We start from the raw sequence: 27,891 nt of genomic DNA on the forward strand, positions 1-27,891 counted from the left end.
ACAACTGAAAAAGAATGGGAAAAATAAAATTCTAGAAGAATTCTTGACTCAGATTACTTTGCAAGTAGCTTTAAGTTCTAGCTCCACTTTAAGCAGATTAAAACTGAAAACTGACAATGTGTTTAATGCAAAAAGACAAGGCAGAACTTTACTCAGTAGACTCATACTCCAAAAAAGGCCTCATCCCTATATCAGAAGATAGACAAAAGATTGTAGTGTATATACATATGTCTGTAGAGCATATTTATCATTTTTTATCATATCTGCTCTAGCTGAATATTTTTAATGAACTGACCACTCATCAGCTCTGAATGCATCAGATAAGAATAATCAAAATATTATTAAATAGACAAATGAATACATAAACTAATTTCAGGGACGTAAAGCAAAATGTCAATATCCTAATCTTAATATAATTCTAAAATTATAGATAAGATTTATATTAATATATTTAAAATTTATATTTTAATTTGTATATTAATTTATACTTATATTTAATGTATATTTAAATTTCTCTTGACCAAATTATTTGCATCCTCTATCTTAGGAAGTCCTTTCCTGATATGAAGTTACCTGGGGGGTGATTTTAATCAGAATATTGCTTGATGAGCATATAGTCAAACTTGCGTTGGGTGGATGTTCTATGTAAACTCTAGAAAAGCCTGATGAGATACTTCTATACCACAATGGAAAACAATACTGTAATGATCAGATAATGGTATCCCCAAATTCAGTACCCTTTTATTGTTAAACATATGTGCTGCTTTAGAACAGAGAAAGTAATGAAGAACAAAACTCAAAAACTATATGTGGTAGGCAGAGAGGAGGGGCAAGATGGCGGCATAGAGAGGAGTGGAAGCTAAGTAGTTCCCCTGGAACAACTACAAAAAACCAGAAACAACTAGTAAATAATCCAGAATAACTGCGGGGGGACAAACGAGACCATCCACTCATCATACACCAACCTGAATTGGGAGGAATGCCCGAGAACACAGCATAAAATCTGTAAGTAAAACCTGCGGATCCAAGTCGTAAGACGCCCTCTCTCATAGCCCGAGCTGCAAAGCCTCGTGGTGCCAGAGAGAAGCTCTCTCCCAGCAAGCAAATACAGCTCAGCTGAGCTCCAACTGGGGTTTTAAGTAGCGAGTGTGAACTGCTCACTACAGGTACGCATCCCCAAAAAACAGACAGAGGCTATGGGTGACGACTGACCTGGGAGAGCCGGAGGGTCACCTTGACTGGGTCTGAAGGGGACTATGTTTCTTTTTCAGCTCAGTGGAGAAAGCCCCAGTCATTTTCAGTTTCCAGGGCTGTGAAGCAGAGAAGGGTGGAGACAGCACAAGCAGAGAGAGAGAGACCATTGAAATGCTAATGACCTCCACCTGGGGGCTCTGTCTTCTCTAGGAGGAAAGGGGTGGGGCCCTTTCCATTCAGAACCAGACCCCAGAGCCTGGGGGAACACAGCCATACCTCCTCACACCAGTCAAGAATTATAGGCTAACAGGCGTCACCTGCTGGGCAGAAAAGCACAGTGACCTGAGGCATCAAAGGGTGGAGCAATTTTCTAAGACACCCTCAGGGAAACCAGATACTGAATATTTCTTCCCTCTGGGACCTGAGCCTGTTCTGGTCTGGGAAAACCTGATTTGGATAACCAAGGAAACCATGCCTAGACAACAGAAAATTACAACCAACACTAAGAAAAACAAAGTTATGGCCCAGTCAAAGGAACAAACGTACACTTTAACTGAGATACAGGAATTTAAACAACTAATGCTAAATCAATTCAAAAAGTTTAGAGAAGATATTGCAAAAGAGATAGAGGCTGTAAAGGAAGCACTGGACATGTATATGGCAGAAATCAAAAGTTCAAAAAACCTACTAGTAGAATCTATGGAAATGAAAGGCACAACACAAGAGATGAAAGACACAATGGAAACATACAACAGCAGATCTCAAGAGGCAGAAGAAAACACTCAGCAACTGGAGAACAAAACACCTGAAAGCCTACACGCAAAGGAGCAGATGGAGAAAAGAATGGAAAAATATGAGCAACGTCTCCGGGAACTCAAGGATGAAACAAAGTACAATAATGTACGTATCATTGGTGTCCCAGAAGGAGAAGAGAAGGGAAAGGGGGCAGAAGCAATAATAGAGGAAATAATTAATGAAAATTTCCCATCTCTTATGAAAGACATAAAATTACAGATCCAAGAAGCACAATGTACTCCAAACAGAAGAGATCTGAATAGGCCTACGCCAAGAAACTTAATAATCAGATTATCAAATGTCAAAGACAAAGAGAGAATCCTGAAAGCAGCAAGAGAAAAGCGATCCATTACATACAAAGGAAGCTTAATAAGACTATGAGCGGATCTCTCAGCAGAAACAATGGAGTCAAGAAGGAAGTGGTGTGATATATTTAAGATACTGAAAGAGAAAAACCACCAACCAAGAAAGCTGTCCTTCAAATATGAGGGAGAGCTCAAAATATTTTCTGACAAACAGACAATGAGAGACTTTGTGAACAAGACACCTGTCCTACAGTAAATACTAAAGGGAGCACTACACGGTGATAGAAGACAGGAGTGTGTGGTTTGGAACACAATTTGGGGAGATGGTAGCACAACAATGTAAGTACACTGAACAAAGGTAACTATGAATATGGTTGAGAGAGGAAGGTGGGGAGCATGTGAGACACCACAAGAAAGGAGGAAAGATAAAGACTGGGACTGTGTAACTTGGTGAAATCTAGAGTATTCAACAATTATGATAAAATGTACAAGTATGTTGTTTTACAAGGGAGAACAAGCAAATGTCAACCTTGCAAGGTGTTAAAAATGGGGAGGCATTGGGGGAGGGATGCAATCAGCATAAACTAGAGACTGTAACTAATAGAATCATTGTATTATGCTTCCTTTAATGTAACAAAGGTGATATACCAAGGTGAATGCAGATAAGAGGGGGGGATAGGGGAGGCATGTTAGACAATTGACATTGGTGGTATTGTCTGATTCTTTATTCTACTTTGATTTAAGGTTATTTTTCCTCTTGCTGCTTCCTAGCTGTCATTTTTTTTCCTCTTTCTTTTGCCTCTCTACCTTCTTTGACTCTCCCTCCTCCTTGGGGAAGAAATGTAGATGCTCTTATATAGATCATGGTGAAGGTGGTGAACACATAAATGTATGACCATGCAGAAAACCATCGATTATTTACTTGGGATGGAATGTATGGTGAGTGAACAAAACCATATTAAAAAAAAAATGGGTTGATGACAAAATCTCGAGGGCAATATACTGAGTGAAATAAGCCAGACACATAAGGACAATTATTGCAGGGTCTCACTGATAGGAACTAATTATAATATGTAAACTCATAGACATGAAATATAAGGTACCGAGATATAGGACGAGGCTTAAGAATGGGGAGTGGTTGCTTAGTATGAGCAGAATGTTCAATTAGGATGAACTTAAATGTTTGGAAATGAACAGGGGTGTTGGTAGCAAGATGTGAGAATAACTAACAGCGCCGAATGGTGTGTGAATGAGGTGGAAAGGGGAAGCTCAGAGTCATATATGTCACCAGAAGGAAAGTTGGAGGTCAAAAGATGGGAATGTATAAAACTGAATCCTATGGTGGGCAATGTCCATGATCAACTGTACAAATACTAGAAATCACTTCCATGAACCAGAACAAATGTATGACAATACAACTAGAAGTTAATAATAGAGGGGCATATAGGGAAGAACTATATACCTATTACAAACTATATACTACAGTTAGTAGTATTTCAACATTTTTTCATAAACAGTAACAAATGTACTATATCAATACTATGAGTCAACAATTGAGGGGGGTTGGTTAGGGATAGGGGAGGATTAGAGTTTCCTTTTCTTTTTTTTTTTTTTTTTTTCATCTTTCACTTTATTTCTTGTCTGGAGTAATGAAAAGTTTCTAAAAATTGAACAAAAATTAAGTGTGATGGATGCACAGCTGTATGAGGGTACCCAGGGGCAAGTGATTGTACACTTTGGATCTTTGGATAATTGTATGGTATCTGAACAATCTCAATAAAAATGAAAAAAAAAACTATATGTGGTAGGCAGAAAAACCCCCCAAAATGTCTGCGCCCTAATCCCTGGGACCTGTGAACGTGTTACATTACATGACAAAAGGGATTTTGAAGGTATAATTCAGGTTACAGATATAGATTATACAGGTGGGTGCAACCTAATCGCATGAGCCCTTAAAAGCAGTTAATTCCATTTTCTGTTGCAGAACTGTGTATATTTTCTACATTTCAACATTGAACATTAATTTCTTATGTATTAGGAAAAAAATATTAATTTGGATGAAAAGAAAAAATAAGGAACTAGAAAATAACTCCCAAGACTATGGGACCCGGGAATGGGGCAAGTTGGTTGGAGGTGGACAGAGGAGAAGATGGCAGAAATTTTGTCCAGATTATTTAGGTTGCAAGTGACAGAAACCAGCTTAGGTCATGTGCCCATCCCTGGACCAATTATATTTGCCGGAAGGTTGGTATACCAACTCTGGGTAGAAGAGCCACCAAATCCATGTGAAGTATAGGAGAAGCAGCCGCCCAAAGAAAGGAAGGGGCTGTTAATGGAAGAAGGGCAAAGAAATGCTTACAAATCAAAACAGGCTGCATTACAGTGTCTCCAACCCTAACAGAAAGAAATGCAGCAGGGTGGGCGGGGGTGAGGAAGGTAGGAGGAGGAGTAAAGTTCATGAAGAGCTTTAAACACATTCAAGTCAAGGTGTCAGGTTGTCTCCAGTGTAGATGCTCTAAAGGCAACAGGAAATGGGTTATTAAACAGGTAATGAGAGATCAGTACTATCAGATTTGCATGTCATCCGCACCAACACAGTCACTGAAACAGGTATGTCACGGTTTCTGTGTCCAGGGACAAAATCCACCTCAAATTAGCTGAAATCAAGTAGCTGAAAAAGAGCAGGGTAAAATCCAGAGGCTCAGCCAGATCTAAATGCTCAAACAATGGTGTCAGGGATCTGTCTTGCCCTGTCTTTTCAGTGCTGCTTTGCCTATGCTGGCTTCATTCCCAGACATGCCCATCCCACACGATGGCAAGAAGCCATCAGCCAGTGAAGCGTTCATCCTACCAGTTCAGCAGCACCAGTGGAAAGAGGGCACTACCTTCCCAAGACTCCCAGAAAAAGTCCTGGTTCTCTTTGAACTATATTTTGGCCAAATCTGTGATCCAATCACCAAGGCAAGGGAGATAAAATACATGGATGGGCCAATCCTGGGACATATGCCTAATCCTGGAATCAGGAGGAGGGGTTAGGACTGAATCAGGCAAAAAGTATGTTGGGGGTGGGAGGTGGAGGGATGATTCCTCCCCCAAATATCAGGGTGTTTTTGCTGGAAGAAAGGATACTTTCTTCTGAGCAGAAGTGCGAGTCCACACTCAATCTCCCTAGAACTCTGAAAGGAGCTCTTATAAAGTGTAAATAAAACTAACATATGATAAGAGATAGCACTACAGGATCAGTAGCCTGAGCAGCAGCCAAAAGGGAATCAACACAAAGAGAAAAAGTGGGCCCAGAGAAAAGCCCTTCTCTCATTCTTTCTTCTTCTGACTCCACGAAGTCTTCCACCCAGTATGTCCACTGACAGCTCATTTCTTCAACCAAATCAGATTTATACTTCCACCTCCTTTGTCATTATAACATAGGGAATGGTTTGGTGTCCTGAGCCCCTCTCTGACACCTGTACAGTTCTTCCTTGGCAAAAATTCTAATGCAGTTAGTATTCCTCCAAGTATGTACAAACCATATTAGGCTCTTTTGATCTAAATTATGCAAAGAACCAGATGTTTACTTTTCATAACATCTTTCAGAAAGCAGTTGGTGTTTGAATGACCTATCTGGTTTCTCTATCCACATCCTTTGAATTCGGTTTTATTTGGTGTGGGGGGGGGGGGAGGGGTAGGTGGCAGGGAACACATGCACAACTATCTTTTTTTCCCAGATTGTCTTCTTAGATTGAACTTGAACATATTAATACAGTGCTTTGGTTTTCTATTGCTACTGTTAACAAATTACCACAAATTTAGCAGCTTAAAACAACATCCATTTATTGTCTTATAATTTCTGTGGGTCAGAAGTCTGGGCAAAGCATGGCTCAACTGGTTCCTCTGTTCCAGGCTGTGCCAGTTTGAATGTATTGTGTCCCCCAGAATGCCATTTTCTTTGATGTAATCTTGTGTGGGCAGACGTATCAATGTTGATTAGATTGTAATTCTTTGAGTGTTTCCGTGGAGATGTGCCCCACCCAACTGTGGGTGATGACTCTGATTGGATAATTTCCATGGAGGTGTTACCCCATCCATTTAGGGTAGGTCTAAATTAAATCGCTGGAGCTATAGAGATGAGCTGACAAACAGAAGTAACTCAGTGCAGCTGAGAGTGACATTTTGAAGAGGAGCTACAGCCAAGAGGGCCACTTTGAAGAATGCACAGAAGCTGAGAGAGTAGCTGCAGATGAGAGACAGTTTGAAGATGGCCATTGAAAGCAGACTCTTGCTCCAGAAAAGCTAAGAGAGGACAAATGCCCCAAGAGCAACTGACAGTGACATTTTTGAGGAACTGCAGCCTAGAAAGGAACATCCTGGGAAAAAGCCATTTCAAACCCAGAACTTTGGAGCAGATACCAGCCACGTGCCTTCCCAGCTAACAGAGGTTTTCTGGACACCATTGGCCATCCTCCAGTGAAGGTACCCGATTGCTGATGTGTTACCTTGGACACTTTATAGCCTTAAGACTATAACTGTGTAACCAAATAAACCCCCTTTATAAAAGCCAATCCATCTCTGGTGTTTTGCATTCTGGCAGCATTAGCAAACTAGAACACAGGCCTTAAAAGACCAAACTTAAGGAAAGAGCTGCATTCCTTTTTGGAAATTCTGGGGAAGAGTCCACTTCCAGGCTCATTCAGGGTGTCGGCAGAATTTTGTTTCTTGCGGTTGTAGGACTGAGGTCTGCATTTGTTGCTGGCTGTTAGCCAAGGGCTGCCCTTAGCTCCTGGAGGCCTCTCTCTGGCCTTTGCACATGAGCCCCTACATCTCAGAGAAAATTCCCTGTTTTTATGTGATTAGATTGGGCCCACCCAGATAATCCAAGCCCATAACCTTAATTACGTTTTCAAAGTCCCATTTGCTCTGTAATATAACATATTCACAGGTTCCTGGGATTAGAGTGTGGACATCTTTGGGGGACATGCTGCCATTTTGTCAATTCAGTTCCTCACTGCTTTCTCACTCCAAAGCAACTCTTATTTTTTATGAGGTTCCTTTATCTGGTCTTTAGAGCAGTGCATTCTATTGTGGAGTAGGGATGTTTCTTTGGACTTTACTAGAGTTTACAAATAAACACCTTTCCAAAGCAATTTTTATTCTGGGCTCACCAAGCAGCATTCTGAGTAAAATTCACCTCCTATGTAACTTGATATCAGGAAGGGTTTTCCCAGAATTGGGAATGTAAATTGTTTGATCAATGAAAATCAAAATATATATTAAATATAAGTATAAAGTAATATATAAATTAAAATGTAAGTATATATTAATATAAATTTCATACAAATTAAAATGGTGGACTTCTGATTTAAACATTATGTTAACTGGATTTGGTAATGTGAGCCAATAAGCAAGTGACTCATCATTTCTGAGAGAACTTAGAACATCCAGCTTCCTGGCTCTGATATGGTGGCTCAACTGAGGTGTATTCTCTGAGAGGTTGTGTCAGCAGATCCATAATAGCCCCCCATCATGGACCATCTCTCCACCAAATCAGTACTGAAGAGGAATACTGGAAAATAATTTTATACAATTGCTAACCCCAAGAGTGTCTATCAAGACAGAAGAGTTAGTAGCTCAGGGCCTTGGGAGAGGCCACTGGTTATCAGTAGGTCATGATGAGAAGAAATGTGAGTAATGGATAGACTCAACCAGAAGGGAATGAGCCATTCTGTAAGAGGTGCTACTTACTTAGCTTGTCTGTCTTGGTATCTTGACTATAATTGTTAATGAGGTCCACTTGGCATTGCAAACCATTCCTGGGGGTGTTCTTTATGAAGTAACATTGTACAGACAACCAAACAATCCCACACTAAGGAATTGGAACCAAATCCACGTACATACATGCACATATTAAATTTGTGTATATGTATTTAAAAAGGATTTGCTGTTAATTTACAATCTGTTATGACTCTACTGTATTCCATGCCATCAGTGTGGCCAATGGGTCCACACCAGAGTCCTACACCCTACCCCTTTTGTTGTCCTGTCTTCTTGGTTTTCAAGAAGCCATATTTTTAGGTTGCCACTTAATATAAAATACTACTTCTCTTTGTTTACCACAGGTAAACTTTTAGAATGGGTGTTCTTTATCCACTGCTTCATCACTTCTCATTAGAATTCTTGGAATTGTTCCACTTTTATTGCTGTCCTCATCACTCAGCTAGAATTTGTACTCTCTGTAGGTGGTATGGCTCTTAAATCATTGGTATGAGAAGAGAACCAGGGGATCAAAGAGGAAAGAAGATCCACTCACCAAACTCCAGTTGCAGCTGAACACCATGAATAAATCATGGAAAAGGTCAATTGCCTAGAACTTTCCTCAAAGGTTGGTTTTCATTAGATTCCTCTCCAATGTTTTCATAATCTAGGCTTCCTGCCCTATGTTAATTATATTTCTGATGCAAAACCAATAAACTAAGAGACTGCTTGCTGTGATGGAAAGTGTGCTGAAGCAGATGCCAAAAACTGTGAGGTTTAGGGCCAACTCTGGAGCTAACCAGCTGTGTGACCTTGTACACACCATTTCAATTCTCAGAACCATCGTTCCATCACTTCTTCAATGAACAGTTAAAAAAATCATGTCTATGATTTCTTATAGGTCCAAATATATCATTCTTTGATCCTCATGCCTTCTCTCATTCCTTCTCTTCTTACTATTAACATAACATATACAAAAAAAGAGTTTTCAATTCCTAGCCAGGCTAAGTTTTTATCACCACTCATGTCACTACTAAATATAAATTACTACTCATGAGCCATATAACACCACAAATGAACACTACATACAATTCAAAACAATTTTGTTAAATTTATTTAAGGTACGATTCAGCAAATGAGGTGTTTAACGTACCACCATGAGAGTAAAACTTGGGTTTTAAAACCTAGCAAATAAAAACTGGATCTGAGAAACAACCTAAGAAGAACTAAGATTGGCTGGGGTCCATAATTTTTATGAGAGTAGAGGGATTTGGAATATACCATTTGTCTAAGAACCAGTCAGAAAATCCAAAGCAAAAGGGCAAGAGGTGGTGAATTGCTAGGAAAATTAAAGATACATTTTCCCCAGCTGTTTGATTTTTCACACTGTTGAGTTTTGAGGTTTCAGTATATAATCAGAATATGAAACATCACTGGGAGGAGGGGAACTCATTTAATATTATGCTAGTTGTAGAATTATAACTAGGTATAAAGCAAAGAAAGTAGCTATCTATTATTCATTCCTCCTGAATAGATATTTCCTGTCTGTGAATACAAAGCATGACTAGAATTAACTTGCAAAACTAGATGCTAGGAGAGAACATTTCATTTTCATTTGATCTGACCTTGTGGATGATAATGGAGCTTCTTTAAAACACTGCTGCTTGTCTCCTCCTTATACTGCACTCCTAAGAAATCATTCTTATCCCTGACCTCATAGGTGGGAAAATTAAGCTCAAAGGGTTTGGGTGACTTGTCCAAGGTCATCCCAAGACTCTTTCTCTTTAGGCAATCCTGGACAGTTCTGGACATAAAAACCAGTCAAGTTATTTATCTATGTAACTGCCTGTACTATATGAAGGATTTCTCTCACTGAGACCTAAGTGCACCCAACCCAGTTGTCAGATTGACCAGAAAGAAACATACACCCTTATTCATTCCAAGTGTCCCTCTCTGCTGAGTGAACCTGTGAATGAATGAAAGATGGCTTCTCTTTAGCTAGCTGATAGAAAAAAATGTCTTGGCTATGGCCATTATACCTGACATAGATGTCCTGGACATAGATGTGTGCCAGATGAGGAAGAGCCTGAGGCTCAACTGCTAAATCACAAGCCCTGTCTCCTGATCAAGGATTTGATCAGAACCACAACATAAAACCCCAAACTGCAAAGAATCATAATAAACAGAAAAGACCCCTCCCTTGGTTTTCTTCTTTTGTTTGAGTTTTTCCAATTAAGTTATGGGCCAAATCAATTTTAACATTCAGACAGTCGGTTTTGACCTAGGATCTAATCTACTCATTTTCTAAAAATTATTGAATCAGAATCAGAACATAATCTCATTGAATTGATATGTTATCCAGTTCAAGCCCTCTAAAAATGGATGGGTGTGTGGACGGATTCCCTTTCCTGGACTATATTTATTGGCCCCAACCTCTATGACTATATAAAATTACCTCTTAACCAAGACACCCACTTGCTGAAATCTTGCACTGATTGCAAAGTGAATTTAACAAATGTTCTCTGATGAGCTTTTTATCATGTTCATAAGAAAAAGTCTGATATAAAGTAGTAAAACAAGAATAAACAAATCTATAATTTAGACTAGCAGCTCTGAGAACAATAACAAGAGAGGTTTTCCTCTCTCCCAGATCATAATTAACAGTGTAAAGAATTAAAGAGAAGTTCAGGAAGGAGTGCTTAAACCTTTTTGTAAATTTAAAAACAAGTAATGATCTCCATTGCTGTTCTCTAGGTTTATTCAAATTTGGACAATTAGGACAATTAAACATAAAACAGAGACAGTTTTAAAAAGGGAGCTGCAACAAAGAAGAATAATTGCTGGTATAGGCTATCAAATTTACATAAAAAAAGATTAAAAAGCTGATTTACATTTAAAAAACAAGATCAGGCAACATCTAAAATAGATAACACAACCCGCTGAGAAAAGCTCTTTTCATCAATAAAGGAGAAGCAAAGGTGATTATACCTAACAAAACTAATCTTCTATATAGCTTTAATCACCTAAAACCACTTTAACTGGTTATTTGGGAACTGTTACATGGAAAAAATATATTGCATGTAAAAGTGTCTAATTTCCAGGTTGTAATAAAACATACACACGATCAAGTTCAAGCTCACACATTCTCAATTCATTACCTGCTCTCTTTTCTAGATTGTGCCTTCTCTTGGTTATCAAATTTTTCACCAATTAAAAATCCACTCATTCTAGAACTTGAAAAATTTCCATGTTATTGACATAACAGATGCTTCCAGAACAGAAGTTCTGCTTATTGTTACAGCATCTCATGAACAAAGTGAATTGTAAAGACTTGTTCTTCCTGGACTGCATGCCTATGTGGTATTGTGAGTCTTTTTCAAAAAAGAGAATGAACATAATCACCTTTATTTTGATATGTGCCATCACCTGATCCTTTGTGAATATTTATTGTGTATATTTTCTGAAGAATAATTGTTAAGTCATTAGTTCAGAACATTAATGATTTGAATTTGAGGAATCAAAAGCACTTAAAAAAGATCTCAAAATTGGAGGATCAATTGCCATTAACATATGTTTTTTGTTCTTAAAACTTCTTGTTCAATCACCCTGGAAGTTAAGAAGAAAATTACAATTATCCCAGTCATGGATTTGGGTTAAGAAAAACAGAAAAAGGCCAGGAATTGGGAGAAATTCCCATTTGAATCAATGTATAAAGAAGCAAAGAAATACTGGGGCTATCAAGAGCTTTCAATATACCAACTACACATCAAACAAGGATAAAAACAAAATCCAAATTTGGGACAAGAACGGAAATTGATTTTATTTTAAACTGTTTTACAAATTGTCTCAGAACTTGTCTATACCCTTTGCTAACTCTCATGTCTTAAAATTCTTCATGTGAAAATTGCTGACTGTATGTTACATACATGGAATATTTCCACCTGTATCTGTGAGTCAAATAAAAAGCATTTGTATGTTATGACATACTGCAAATACTATCTGGCCAAGTTGGGCATAATTTTGTTTTCTAACAAACAAATCCTGTTTCCCCACTAAAGAGTGGATGAATCTTAGTAACATGCTCTTAAATAAAAAGGAAGTTTTCAAAGGTTTACATTCAGCATAATACTATTTTCACAGTTTTAAAAAATAACAAAATTCAACAACATAATTCTTTTTCTTTTTCTTTTTTTTTTTTTTGCATGTCTTTATTTTATCAATCATCTAATCATATACTGGATAAAGGGGGTTTCAGTCATAAGGTTTTAAAATCACACCATCATAAGATAAAATTATATAGTTATATGGTCATTATCAAAGATCAAGGCTACTGGGTTACAGTTCAACAATTTCAGGTATTTTGTTCTGGCTATTCTAATACACTAGAAACTAAAAAGAAAGATCTATATAATGATTCATAACCATTTGCTCAATCCTAACTTCTCAGTTTCAACTCCTCCCTTTCATTTGATCATTCTCTCAGTCTTCAGGGATATCTGGGCAATGACCATTCTAACTTCTTAACTTCTTCATGCTGTCCCCACTCATTTTTGATATAAATAAGAAATGTGACCCCATAGGAAACAAAGAAGAAAGCTTATGGCAAAGAAAAAAAAAAAAGGAAAGAAAGAAAAGAGAAGAAGGTGGACAGTCAGCACTGCCCTCTTGGGAATTATGGTCCCCAGTATATTGATCTCCCCAGAAACTGGAAGCATCATGTATTTTTACTGTGGAAAGGGATCACTTAAACCTCTCCTTGCATGTCTGTAAATTTGTAACTTTTAACATCTGATTAATTTTAAAGTAATTCCTATAAAAATTCTTGCGAAAGATGGAGGATGAGATATATTTAAAGACAAGCCACTGACCCTCACACACAGAAAAGGAAGCAACAGCATAACAAGAACTAATAAAATAACAGGATTCCAAAATGTTAACTCTCCTAATATTTGTGGTTGTACTAATGCATCTCCTTCCATGGGAATAATCCTAAAGCACTTCCCAGGAATGAGAACAGCCTAGGATAGAATCCAAGAGAGAAAACAGGCTAAAACAAGCTTATATCTCCAGTTTTGTCACTAGTATTCTCCAGGAGCTGGGTCAGTGACTTAACCTCAGAGCACCATGGCTTAGCTCTCAGCAAAACGACCTCAATGCCCTTCCTGACAAGCTCTAAAAGAACATAAAAAGATGAGCAAGAAACCGCAAGTCACTCTGAATCCCTTGGATAAAGATTCCATGCAAATTTATTATTACTGTTGTAATTATTTCAGTAAAACATACTCCAGCCCCAGACACAATGATTTCAACAAACATGCAATGCATCCAGGGAGAGAAGGCAAAATTTGCTCTTGCTAAGTAACCATATGAACTGGAATCTAGTCAGCATTCACCCACGTAATAATTTTAAATATCCACAATATGCTAGTATATGAAGTATGTAGAAGACATGGCCCAGACTTTGAGTATTCAAGATCCAAATTAGGATCTGAACATGGGGCACAACATACACAATTAAAAAAAAAATACATAATAAGAAATGCTATAAACAAAATACAAACAACATGGATGAATCTCACAGGCATAACCAGAGAAAGAGACCAGATACAATGGGATACATACTATATGATTCCATTCATATGAAGTTCAAGAACAGGCACAAGTAATCTGTGTTATTAGAAGTCAGGATAGTGGTCACCTCTCACAGGGTGAGTGAAAGATAACTGAGTGAGAAGGAGCACGGGGTGCCGGAAATATTCTAGATCTTGGTCAGGGTGGTAGCTTCCTGGGCATACACAGTAAAAATACACTGAGCAGTACACTGAAGATGTCTCCTGTGTGTATATTATACCTCAAAAATGTGTGTTTGTTTTAAAAAAGAAAGAATTGCTATAGGTGTCTTCAGTGTGATTGACTAGAGCTATGTGGAGTTCTGACACAAGAATGTCAGAGGGATGCAGGAATGACTGGGGTGGCCAGAGCAGGACAGGACCACACAGAATGTCTTAGGAAGGCAGTTTCTACACGACAAGAGACTCGGTTCAGCAGACAGGAAGAGTGAGGGCATCCCAGCAAAGGAATGGCAAGGAGCGTCCAGATAGTCAGAGACCACATTTCCATGCTATTAAAAACACAGTGGACTAGCTAGCTACACTGGAAGTCTCCAAGCTGGAAGATCTGAAAAGATACACTTAATAGGACAAATGGTAAATGGTTTCTATGATCCAGAATTCTGGTAACAGAACCTGAGATGGTTTAGGGTCAGAATATTTAAAGTCTTCTCATAACTGGTCAAAGTCAGAACCCAAGCAACTGTCTATTTCCACAGATGCCTCAGATGCAGTCATCAAAATGGCATCTACTTATTCTAAGAGCATTCTTGAAAGAGCAATGGGCAAACCAACTGCATGCAAATAAGGGTAACAATACCCTTCTCTCTCTGCTTCTCACACTTACACTGTCTTCAATGATAAGAGGGAAAAGGATGGAGTCTCGAGTCAGGTTCCCTAGAAGCAGAGCTTGAGGCAAGGATTCAGGGACACACTATTGACTGAGAGTACGCTCATAAGAGGAGAAAAAAACAACTGTAAGGCTGGGGAAGGGGAGGGAATCAGGCAGGGGAGAGGTTAGACCTCCGCAGAGGTGTACCCTTTTATGCAGAGGGTTTTGCCTTTTGTACCCCTCATATTAATCATTTACTACAGGCTGGGCAGAGGTGGTGATAACCTCCCACAAGGCAGCTCCTGCTGGCCTAGGCAATTCCCTGGAGAAAGGGCAGCTGTGTGGTGTCAACCTCCAACACTCCCAGCAGCTGGGGGAAGGTGCACCAAGCTGGTAGAGGAATCTAGACCAGGCAGTCTCATAGCAGTAGCAGCTTGACGGAACACTACAACCATCTTCAAATCAGCTGTTCATGTTGGCAATCAGACAGTCAGTTATTTTAACACAGTCCTTATGATTTGCACAGTTAACATCTAAAAAATCATTCGGTTTTCCTACAGAAGTCTCATCTTAATACAAGAAGCGCAGATTGGTTTCAGTGATATCCTGTGGTGCTACTTCATAATAAAGCAATGTGATTATAATTATTGCTAGGCTGTGGCGATAGGCTCGGGTTTGCCTTCAGACATGAATTTCCTTCAGAGCCCAGGGAATTTGGGATAAGAGAAAAACAGAATAAAATCTCGGGAGGAGGACAGAAAGCATCTTTTCTCAAGCCATAAATCATAGAAATTGAGTTAGATCATATCAAATTGAGGGACAAAAAGCCAGTTATAGATCCATTTCACGACACTGGCTGACATGGATTCCATTTGCGACTCATTGAGTAGCATTACTTATTCTGAGTGCCCCTCTGACAATGCAGGCACTTAACATGAAGACATGTGTAACGTTACAGGAGGAGAGGGGGAGAGCAAAATTTGCCTGGAAAGCAAACTCAGAGCATAAGCATATTTATTTCTGAAGCCTGCCCTCAGTTTCTCTGTTAAATTCTGCTTTTTGCATGGCACACAATTTATAAGATGCTCTTCTCTTTCCAGACACAATCAAATTTTATCTCAACCTTAGGGGTTTTAAGGTCATAAAAAGACTAATTCCACGGTATGTATAGCAGTCAGGAATCCCAATAGGGTGAGCGAGGAGACTTTAATGAAGAGTCTATCTGTGGGTATGGGCAGGGTTAAAAGAAACCAACAAAGACGGAAGCAGCAGAGCTGTGGTTGCTGCACGGGGCTCTGCCATGAAGCTGCGGCCTCCAGCAGAAGCGAGCTGGGCAATTCAAAACCCCAAACCTCTCTCTTCTCCCACTTTGTGATTCCCTATCAGTGCCGCCCTTGTCTGAATCCCACCAGAAGCCAGGGAATGAGGGTCTGCTCAACACAGTCCACCCAGGGCACAGAGGAGGGGGCAGAAGGGTGGAGAGCAGATCTGGGGCAGCAAACAGACAATATCCAGCGCAGTATCTAAGTATACAGGGCATGAAGTGGATATATTCTACAAAGCAGTTGGAAAGTATAGTTCTAAAAAACAAAACAGAACAAAGTAGTCCCCTTGAGAGTATTTTTTGGGGGAAGATCTTCATGTATTATTGATAATATCAACTGTCATGTGTCAGGCACTGTACCAGATTTCCTCTCCCGTGGGCTGCTTTTCTATAGCAAAGATGCTGCTGTTGTTCAAAACTCTCTAGAACCCTCCTCTGTGACTGCTTTTGGAGTCCTTTTTGGAGACTTGCCCCGCTCCCAAAGTATCAGTCACATTACTTTATAGTCATGCGTTTCTGACAGCAACAAAAGAAAGATCAGGATGATTCATCCTCACCATGTTCACCAGATGTAAGGCCAGATGACGTTTGGCTATTTCTATAAGTCAAATTAAATTCACCCTCAAAGGACTGAGGATATTACAAATAAGCTTTGAAAGATAACTCCAAAAGAGGAGCTTCAAAAACAACATCTGCAATGCCGGACACCCCAATTCAGTAAGTGGTGCTTTTTAAGACCAACAGTGGTTTTCCACAGAATAATCCCAGGCCTCCATGAGAGACCCATTGCTTATTTATAATAGCAGGAAAATTGGAAACAACTTAAATCTCCAAAAATAGGGCAATGAGTAAATAAATTTGTTTGGTCCCATCTGCCTCCATCCCTCATTCTATGGAAATCAACACAGGGGCATGAACTGCCTGCCTTGACCATCTGGTTTACCCAGTTCTTGGCCTGTGTGTGGCATATGGTAGACCCTCAGTAGATATCTGTTGAATGCATGATTGAATGAATGAATGAATGGAATTCTTCTTCCTCCCTAGAGTATAACCTCTATGGAAAAATCATTCATTCTTTGGCAGCATCTGCATGAAGAACTGATAACAGTGAACCCAAAGTGTTTTGTTCTCTTACATATGAGGCCAGCATATCATCTACAGAATTATCTAGCTACAGGAAAGTAAGATAATACATAGCCTTTCCACTCCTCTCCTACTCAACACCACACCACCATACCATCTTCCCACTCTCCCTCACACGGTGAAGTATCAAACAATCCCCTGGGTCTGTTTGGCAAGCACCAAACATCCTTTTCTTGCAACGCAATCCAAAAGATATAATGACCATTATTATATTTCCTCCATGGCAATGGAATCAGCTAATATGAAAAGTGCTGAGAGAGATGGCATTTTGCTAGTTCACATCTAATATTTAGACAATCAACCATGAATGCTTCACGCTGATCACATGCTGGGTTAAGCAATAATAATAATACATCTGGTCAAATTTCCCCACCAACTGGAAGGCCCAGGTTTAGGGAGCAGATGTGCCATGGAGGTGACACATTTGGTTTTCAGTGGGGAGGGTCTACAGTCTCATCTGTCTTCTGCACCCCTACTGGTCAGCGCAAAGCTCAGCAGTAATGCCAGCTGCTTAAGGACCTGCTCTTCTATGTATCCTCCAGTTATGGGGAAAAGAAGCATGCCCCAAGTAGGAGGCAGCTACAAAACAATTGGGGACCCAAGTTGCACTGCCAGGTTTCACTCACAAGGCTCCTCTTTTTTGATGTGGAGTCAACTCACCCTTTCCCCCCAGCCTGAGTTCAGTGGCATTTTTTCAGGTGATTGCAATGTTCCCCGCTATGAGTTCAGCTCCTGCGTATAGAATCAGCCTGCAGATTCTCTGTCTGCTGGAAGCCACAGATGACCAACTACAGGATCAATAGGCCCCTGTCGCTGCCGCATGAGGGAGATCCCAACCTTATCAGCAGCATCATGATAAGTGCCTATTTGCCTGACATCTCCTCAATCGATAACTTTGTTATTGTTTGCATTATCTGACTATAAATTTGGTCAATATACCCAGCTAATGGGTAACATGAACTGGGATTGCATTTCAAAAAATTTTTTTTAAGTTTAACTCTGTCTATGCCAGGTAGAAGGAGTCACTAAGTGAACATCCCCAGCCCTGCTTCTGCCCTTGCTGAGGTTTATCAAATTGTTCTAAGATATGAGCTGTCTTGAGAGAAGGAAATTAATGTTGCCCAGGTCTAAATGAAATTGGATAAACCCTTCCTCTCTTTGCTATTATTTTTATTAGGTTTTCATAAGGATGGGCAGATGGTTGCTTGTGTGTGTTTCCTTTGCTTAATGCACTGGAGAGAAGAGAATAAACTTGCTGGTGTGTGTATCTAGATGTGCAAAGCAAACTATATTAGTTTGGGGGAAAAGTTTATGGGTTCAAAGAGGTTTTGAACCCCTCTACATGATTAGCCTCAGAAATATATGGGAACACAGTAATAAAAATAAATATTGCTGGACAGGGTAGCAAATGCAGGTCCATACACCACATTAGAAGGGTCCTGGCTATTGTGTGAATTACTAGCAGATGATACAGCACAATGGGGTGGCTCTGCCTGCCATCTCACCCTTCTTGGGATTGCACCGAGCTCATGAACAAGCCCAAGCCCAAAATTTTATGGTAGTAATTAAAACTAATAATAATAAAGCTTGTAGTAACAATAGTGTGCAATGCACAGAATGCTTTGATTTTCTTGTCACATTAAAAATACTTACTGGTTTCTCCAGCTCAGATTTAGTGGCAACCCCAAGTGCAGAGGGAATAAGCAAATTACTCACTTACCAGAATGAGCCTGGTTATATCCTGGCCTACTTCTTCACTCTGCCCTTTGGTGCCTTTTTTTTAAAATGTTCTTTTTTGATTTGGTTCTAATAAGCTATTCACATATAATGGCATTGCTAATGGAGTGTAAATGTACAGATCACATGAAGTTTTTTTTTTAATTAATAAATAAACTTTAAAATGGTGTTACAGGATTTGTAAATTGCAAACTGCTGCTTCTGTGTCTATGAACTCACAGAACTCCAGAGTCAGCCTTAGAGCACTAGCAGTCTGGACCCCTTTTCAGCTGAGATAACTGAAATCCAGAGAGGTGAATCACTGCCCAAGGCTGGCAACTCTTTGGTCTTGAATCCGGATATTAAGTTCCTACTTCCAGATCCCTGCTCCTGCAGCCCTTCCACACACCTCTTGGCTTTGCTCTCCTTATTTCTCCATATCTGGCCCCTCATCCATGCATTTCTTTGTGATTTATTAGAGAGGGCACAGGGATAAGGGGCAGTGACTTGGTGTGAAGCAAACACTTGACTCTATCACCAACCCTGTCCCCATCCTTCAGACCATCTTTGTAATTCCGTAAGGGAGACAAAACAGGAGGAGAGGGTGGAAACAAGAGATAAGACACAAAAGGTGATGAAAGTGATTTGTACTTATTTGTTCAGAAACCTGAGAGGTAAATAAATGCCTCCTTCAGAAGCTCTCCCTCCCTCCTACCCAACTGCTAACTTAACCTACAGTACTAACAAGAATTGATCCAGCCCATCCATAGATCCAAAGGGGCTAATGGGGTTGATACAGATGTATCTTGGGAAACATGAGAAATGGAAAATCATGAATGAAAAACAAGTATAATCAATATATGATAATAGATATGGAGGGAGAGGGCAATGATTCTGTGTCACTGACTCCTTTGTTTCACATCAGGACAGTCACATCAGCTGAAATCTGGGGGCCCTAGACTGGCGCATGCAATGATGACCAGGGTCCTAGCACTTATGCTGAATGGCATTACTGGATTAATTCACTTCTTCAGCCAGGTCATACCTTCACTTGCTATGATTTCACATTTATGGCCTGCTCTTTTTATTTCAGTCATGTGACCCTATCTTTACATGTGGGGAGGATGGGAAAGAAAGTCTATGGAGAGATGATGCACAATCACTTAAGCCTGTGTACCTCAGGGAGAGTCTATGAAAAGGAGGGAATGACTGTTTTGTGTGGCACTTTCCTGAGTGTGACATGCCAAGTGAGTTGGCGACATGCTCAGCGTCCCAGCCTTGCTAAGGGTCCACTTGCTTTACCTTCCTCTCTGTAAATGTGTTTTTCCTTTGTTGCACACTCTGTTTGGTTAGTGTTCTATCTAGGAGCAGGTTCCCTCATCTGTGAACTGGTAGATTTTAGTTAATGATTTTCCCCTTCAAACACTCAGTCCGTATATAGGACTGATTCAAGGCTTCATGATTCCCTGCTGGCAAATAATAGAACTCCTTAGAATTCAGTTCTTTTAAGAAATTCTGTCCCTTTACTGCACTAGAATCTGAAAAACTGCAATTCAGCTTCTCTGACCATCCTCGATGTGTCTTTCTTAAATTAAGCCGAAGGTCAGAGCAGTTTCTGCATCTAGTTCAGATTTCGTGCTTGTTAGACTGGCAGGGAACTGCTTTGTTCTGGTATATTGACATTAGTCCTACTAACACATTTCCAAGTTCTCTGGCTGCCATGTATGTGAACTGGGTCAAGTCTGGGAAAGAGAGGTTTGCTTTTCCTTCCTATGACCTCGGGAATGATTTAATTAAGCATCTCCTCCAGCCCCAATTTATAGTCTGAAAAGTGTTCTCACAGCAGCCCTTAGATGTGCTGTGTTTTCCAATGAGTTGCAATGCAATAAGTTAAATTGAAACACCATTCTGAGTGTCTGCTGCCACCCTGAGAGCAGTTCCAACAAGCACATTTGTCTCTGAACATTTAACTGCAAAAGCACTTAAATAAATGAGTGGTGGTTTCCTTTGCTAACTTTTAGCACAGTTACTAGACTCTCATCTGAGGGTCTCTAATTTCTTCACTGCGCTCCTGGGGAGTGCAAAGCTTTCTCCCTGGCCTCCTGCTATGAAGAAAGAAATAAACTTTTAAACCTTATTTTATAAGTCATAAATTCTCCTTCTCAGGATTGAAAAATAAAATTTTAAAAACCCTAACACCTGGGGGAAGGGGGTGGGTAGTGATGGTGGAGAAAAGTAACGGAAAAAGGAAATGGCATGTCAACGTGTAGTTGTGCTAAGCCTGAAGACTTTTTGCTCTACCATCAGGCCCCAGATGCCCTCCTGGGTGTAATAATCCTGATCCCACAGCCTGCCACCTAGGAATGAATTAAGCCAAATTTCTCATAGGAAATACTCTCTCCTAGGCTCTTAAAGGCTTCAACCTCAACATGACAATGAAATATGACAAAAGAAACAAATTAGGTTAAATGCCAGTGCTAAGGACTTTGGTGGCTCAGATAAAAGAATCAGTCCATTGAGAGTTGTAACTGGGCTCAATCATCTTCTGCAACTCGGAAAAATAAGAAGTCTTCCTACAGCTTGCATACTAGTTGTGGTTGGTTTTTATCATCACCTGAATAAAATAAATGGACCGTAGGAGATGGAAAAATTCAGGGAAGGGCATAAACCCAAGTGCCCACAGAAGTCAGGCAAATAACATGAGCAAATGCGAAGCAGAATCGGTGAGGATGTTTATGTGCTGTCTCCAGATTTTTAAACATTGGCAACTGTTTCACTTTTTTAAAAATCTATCACTGTTCCTGCAATGTTTATTGAACACTTTCTATATGCCAGGCACTTTATAAATCCATTATAGTGTGCATCCTTACAATAACCCTTTGCGGTAGATGTCGTCACTACTCTCAGTTCACCCATAGGGCAAAGCAAGTCTCTAAAGTACCGGAACCAACGCTTGCCCACAGATGAGGCCATGTTTTTATTCACTCCACTAGACTGCCTAAAGATTTTATAGGTATAGAAACTGAGGCTAAGTGGGATTAAATAACTTGGGCCAGACTCAGAAAAGAGCAGGGTGAATTTTAAAAAATAAACCACCCAACCTACAGAAACCGAGAGTAGAATGTGAAGGACACACACTGGTAACACGAAAAATAATAATAATAATAATAAGAGCTGTGCTATTGTTAGACAAATAAAAGCCTTGTTCTAAGGGCTGCCTAGACCAAAAAATAACAGGGAGATGTTTCATTTTAAACATCTCGAATTTTCAAGCATAAGAGATGTTTCTTCTATTAGTATTCCTTGTATTAAAACCAAATGGTTGGAAGAACCTCACAAAAACATGTGTGAGGTTCAAATATAGTTGCCATTCTATTATTTGCGTAGGCAATGCTGCCCTCTCATGGCTACCTTTTTAAGAGCGTGAACCTGACCTGATGTTCCTTCGTTTCCCAAAATACTTTATAGAATTTTGCATTTATTTAGTCTCAGATTTATATATATAAGATATTAACTACATAGCACAATACCCTTTGCACATTTTTATATCTAACCTGGGATTGAGATTGTACCATTTTTATATAGAGGAAATGAATGGAAAATAAATCACGGTGCTGCTGGGCTCCTGAACTTTCAGAATTCAATTTCTCAGGAAAGAAATGTTTTTATGACAGAAAACTTATAAAAACTCCAGAACGGAAAAATGTTTGGGTCCCTCTAATCTGAATGTGAGCTGACAAAAATGGCCATCCCATTCCAGGGAGGAGTGTTTGTCCTATTTGGGGGAAACAGCAGATCAGTTCCCAAATATATTTTAGGAAAAAATAAGTGCTCATGGATGTCAACAGAAAATCGCCTACTATTTCCTACAGGGACAGGTCACCAATAATTACAGAGAAATCGCAGACTTTTAGATAAGAGTTATGACACCAAGGCAGACACTGCAAGGCAGTTTTCTCAGACGTGAGTGACAACTGTCAGAACCACAGAATAGAGGAAGGCTGCTGGCTCCAAGCCCATGTCATGAGCCCCTGACCCAGGAGAGGGCACATCTCTGTGAGCCAGTGATTGGACCATGGCCCTACGAAAGGAAATGCCAGGTTCAGAAACAAAGTGGGAGAGCTGCATTACTGCACTCTGTAAGTAAGAAGGAACCAAGCCATCATTAAGGCCCCTTTCGAGGAATACTTGCAAGTGAAGGAAAAATTTTATCCACCAGATCAATTGTTATTTTTGGTGGAACTCTAGATCTGAAAATATTTGGAAGCTAAAAATTAAATATGTCAAAAATAAACTGAGGCCTGCGAGGCATACTTCACTCACAAATATAGTTTGGGCTATACTGTTTGTTTTTCAACATAAGAATATTTTACATAAAAATCTGATTTTTAGTTTCCTATTAAAATCAAACGACCCAGCATCACTGGGTCCTTTTTTCCATATGGGAATGACCTCCTAGAGCTGAAGACAGACTGCCCCTTCAGATGGAGTGTGTCCACTATGGTTTAACACAGGCCCCACCACTCCCTAACATGTACCCAGCCCACCTCATTGATTTATACTAGCTATCTGTGCCTTGTAGGCCTTTAATTATATCCCTGTTTGGTCTAGTTCTGAGAATTGCAATGCATATATTTATTTTTCAGCAGCCACAGAGATCAGCAAATTTAAAGAGCACTCAAGGGGGGACCAAAGTTTATAAGCACTAATTCCGATTTATCCCTTTTCATTTTGCTTACACTTTTCCTCCATTTTCTCTCTTCATTGCTACAATTTCTCATAAGGATTGTAAGCATTATTTGAGTAAAAAGTTGTCTCTTGAGCACAACTTTTGGTAAAGAAAGTTTTTTATGTAAATCTATATTTAAAATAATTAAAACAGACTAATGGAAAGCACAGTGAATAAGAAAGCAAAAAATCTGGGATCTTATTCAAACCTTTTCCCCTGATAAACCCTGTGGCATTAAGTAACTCACTTAAACCCTCTTTACCCTTTAATACTCTATAAATAAAAGATAATAATACTTGGTTCTCCTGCCTCACCAGGATTATTGTAACAATAACCATAAATCAGAAGACATCTGTAAAGTATTGTGAGTCTAGAGAAGAAATAGATCCTATAAACACCAAGATAGCATTACTATGATGCAGCATTAGATATTAAGTAAATTTTAAAATGTTGTTCAAACTGAACTTAATGAAAAAGGAAGTTGTTGCTATATAATCACATATATATATGTATATATATATGTATATTTTGGAGAACATACATTAAAATGTTAATAATAGCTTTATCTACATCATGGGATCTGGGATGATTTTCCCTCTTTGGCTGGTATCTATTTTTTACTTTTTAATGAGCATGTCTTAGCTGTGTAATAAAAGCAATAATAAATAATAATTTAAAAGTAGAGATTTGGAGGAAGGAAATAAAATCCTTAAGTTTTCATTTGTAGTAGATTTGAATAATTACTGATTTCCACTGCAACCATTTCTAAAATTTCTTTTTTATATTTAGCATATGTCATATTAGAAATGTATAAATTAGAAAAAAAACTGGGAAAAATCCTCCAACATATTGCTAGGAAGCACCCTGGACCAGTCAAAGTGAAGTTTAAGTAGCCATTCTATGCCTTCCCCTTCCTAGCATTGATCTGATTGGAATCAATTAGGCAGATTGATCCAAGTCTAAATCCTGATTCTCCTTTCATTACGGACTGCGTGTGTATAAACCCTTATGCAGGGTTGACATATCAGTAATGTGGGGTTTCTAATTGTTGACATCCTCTAGTAATTTTGCCCTTAATAGAGAAACTGCCACTGGATCGTGGACTGAAGATACTGTAAACCACTGGTTCTCAGCTGGGGGGCAGTTTTGCCCCCCACCCACCGACCCCCGTCTCCCACCGGACTTTCAGCCACACCTGAAGACACTTTTGGCTGTCACAACTGGAGAAGGCACTTCTGGCGTGTAGGGTATGGAGGCCAGGGAAGCTGCTAACATCCCACAATGTGCAGGGCAGCCCCCAATCAGAAAAGGATTCGGCCAAAAATACCAGTAGTGCCGAGGTCAAAAAATCCTGCCTAAATGGAAAATGCTGTAAGTTCACAAATAGTAAGTTTCATAAAGGGACTCGAGTCACAGTGATGAAGGTCCTCAACTTGATGCTCAATAATCTACGTGAACGGAGTAGGGGGCCCCAGCCATCTTAAAATACCTGATAATGTTGTGTTTCACAAAATATTTACCAGTTCTTTTCATAATAGCCATTGCCTACTGTCAAGTGAGATTATTTCTTCTTAAAATCTGATGTATTTGGACTCTGTGGAAGGTGACACCACAGAAGAAAAATCAGGGAAAGAGTTATGAAGGGCTCTGTTGTCACTGTTTATATTTCTCTCAACCCGAGAAGATGAGAGGGAATGAGCGAAATGCTTTGCTAGAATGATATGAAACCCACACCAGTCATAACAAACATGCTGACAAGACATCACACTCTTGAAATCCAGAAAGAAAAATACTCAACAAGAAATGTGGAAGCTCAGGGTAGTATACATAAAAAGGGAATTAAATATATATATATGTATATATGTGTGTGTGTGTGTGCATATATATATATATATATTCTGAAAAACAATATCCTTAACAAAGGACAATCAGCTCTACATGAGAATGAAAAAATCCTCAGGTTGAAGTAGAACAAAAGCAAGAAGATATATTTAGACTCAAATGCTGTCACTGTTTTCCTTTGAAAACCACTCTCCAGAAATTTCTCCAATCAGGGAAATAAAGAGGTTTTAAAAGCCTTCTTGCATTTGTTTATTAGTGTGGTTTATTATTCCTTTTTGTTTGCAAACAATGTAAGAAAAGATGGGGATTCATTAGTCAAGATAAAAATTAACTAGTTATTCTTTTGCGTGAAAAAAATTTACTCACTTTTCAAAATCCTATTACCACTCTACCTAGAGACAAGCTAGGAAGTAACTGGGAAAAAAGAGAGCGAGAAGAACAGGGAGCCCCTGCTTTATTGTCTCTGACCCTAATCCTTCAGATTCATTATTAATATGTTATGTGCATAACAGTCATTACAATCAAAATTCATTTGCTTGATTATTCCCTTTTGGACCCATAGGTCACAGAGCATACTATTTATAAATCTGCTTCAGGAAGAAATTTAAGAAGGAAAAGAGCACAAAATAGCCTTATTGCTCTATTGATTAACAAGCTAAATTGGGCCTCTGAACTCCTGACCTTGCTCTTGGGACTTAGTGCACCAGAGGAAGGGAACTGGTCATTCAGGAGAGAACTGGGAGGAACACTGGCTAAGTAGGTGGCACTGGCTCTCTTGTAGCTTAGATACCAAGAGAAAAAAATAGACATAAGGATTTAATGGAAGCCTAATGAAATCCATTTCAAACCATTGCAGGGTAGGGTCAGGAGTCCTGGGGAAAGTCCAAAAAGGGACATGTGTGACAGCTGAAATTAGCATCTCCACTGGCAGTCCCCATTGCTTTACCGTGATTGTTGCCCAGCTGAAAAGCCCATCACACTGGTTCACAGCACTCAGCCTGGCAAGCTGCTTCTCCCCGCTGCCTGCAGTCGACTTAGCTGCTCCACTGTCCTCTTGGAGCTTCTCTTTCTGGCCAGGTCAAAGATGTCAAAGTAAACCAGCAAAACATGTAAAATGAAAAAAAAAAAAAACTAGAAGATGGAAGCACTCATAAAAACATGCATGGGAGAAAAGAAAGCCTGTATTTCTAGACTGATCTTATTTTACTCCTAAATTAACTATTAGAAAATACTCCATAATAGTGGCCCACTTTTATTGTGTTTACTATGTGTTTAGCTTTTTCTAAACTCACTTAATCCTCACATCAGTACCCTGCAGTATGTACAATCATTACCCCACTTTACAGATAAAGAAACTGAGGCACACAGACCTAAGTAAGTACCCCTCGTTACCCAGCTAGTAAATGACAGACCTAGAAGGGGACCCCCAGTAGCCTGATTTCAGAGCCCATACATGCTCTTCACTGTCTTAGGTGGTCTCTCACCTACCAAGTGCCTACACTGGATGGCTATCCCTACAGTCCTTATTTTATAGAGAGAAACCAAGAAGCAAAAAGCTTTGTGGTCATCCCACAAACCATGAGGTAATGAGGACCCAAGTGTCTGATACCGTTATACTTCTCTGCACCACTGGTTACACTGCCACTGTTTAACCCAATAATTTGGAACCAAAAGCCTGGTCTGACAAGTACATTAATATTATGAATAAATAGGAAAAAAAACCACAAAGAAGAAAGCAAAAGGCCTACTTACCTCCTGAATGAACTGGATTATTTTATGTGTATGCATGTCTGAGGTTGGAAAGATAAGCCCATCAAGGGGAGGAGCATATGTTTCTTTCATAAATTCCTTGAAATACTGACATATGGTAGGTGCATGACAGTTAGTGGTAAAATGAAATCATCTATCAACCTGCATTTGTTGGATGTCTACTACGTTTAAGGTACTATGTGAGGTGCAATGGGAGATGAGAGGATATAAGAGATACAGATTTATTCTAACTTCCATTTAATGGCAAAGGAGATAAAGTGAATACTTTCAAAATCAAGAATAAAAGCATTCTCCCCTTTTTCCATATCAAGAGAACTCAATTGCATTTGGGGAGACAAAATACCCAGTTAAAAGCCCTCTTTTCCCCCAGATTCCTTTACTGTTAGAGAAGGTCAGGGGAATCAGTGCTGGCTGATTAAGTGTAAGCAAAAATGAAAGGGCAGAGCTTCCAGGAAAACCTTCTAAAAGGTAACAGTCTCCATGAGCTTCTGCTTTTCACCTTTGCCCCACACCCTTCCCTTCGACTTGCATGGAGCATAAATACGTTGCCTGTTGGTGGACCCAAGATGATGGTGGAGAAGCTGGATGGAGCCCAGATCCACAGTGACTTCTTCAGGCAGCAGCACTTGCCCTGGATTGCCCCCCTCCAGGTTTATCATCATGTGAGGAAAATATCCACTTTCTTTGTTTCAGCCATGTCCACGTAGTTGAACATAATCCTTCCTGATGATGACTGTTTACTGGGTCTGTCATTTCTTTCCCCTTACTGGTTTTAAGGAACACATGTCCTCCAATTCTGCATACATGGCCACAGACAGGGATGTGAAGGGGCGGGGGGCGGGGAGGACGACGAATAAGAGATGCAATAAAACATTACTAATCACTCA

General features: G+C 39.6%; 1 protein-coding gene across 2 annotated transcripts in view; it reads right to left on the reverse strand.

Annotated features, from left to right (window-relative positions):
• METTL21A (methyltransferase like 21A) overlaps positions 1 to 27,891 on the reverse strand; it is a 234,130-nt gene that overhangs the window by 15,459 nt on the left and 190,780 nt on the right. For both annotated transcript variants that reach the window (XR_005218796.1, XM_037849550.1), the window contains one exon: positions 26,181 to 26,303. Coding sequence is in view for 1 of the 2 variants with exons in the window: in XM_037849550.1 (XP_037705478.1) it covers positions 26,181 to 26,303 (123 nt within the window). In the remaining variant the exon portion in view is untranslated. The remainder of the gene's footprint in view (positions 1 to 26,180; positions 26,304 to 27,891) is intronic.

The sequence above is a fragment of the Choloepus didactylus genome, chromosome 9, assembly GCF_015220235.1.
Source record: "Choloepus didactylus isolate mChoDid1 chromosome 9, mChoDid1.pri, whole genome shotgun sequence".
NCBI lineage: Eukaryota > Metazoa > Chordata > Mammalia > Pilosa > Megalonychidae > Choloepus > Choloepus didactylus.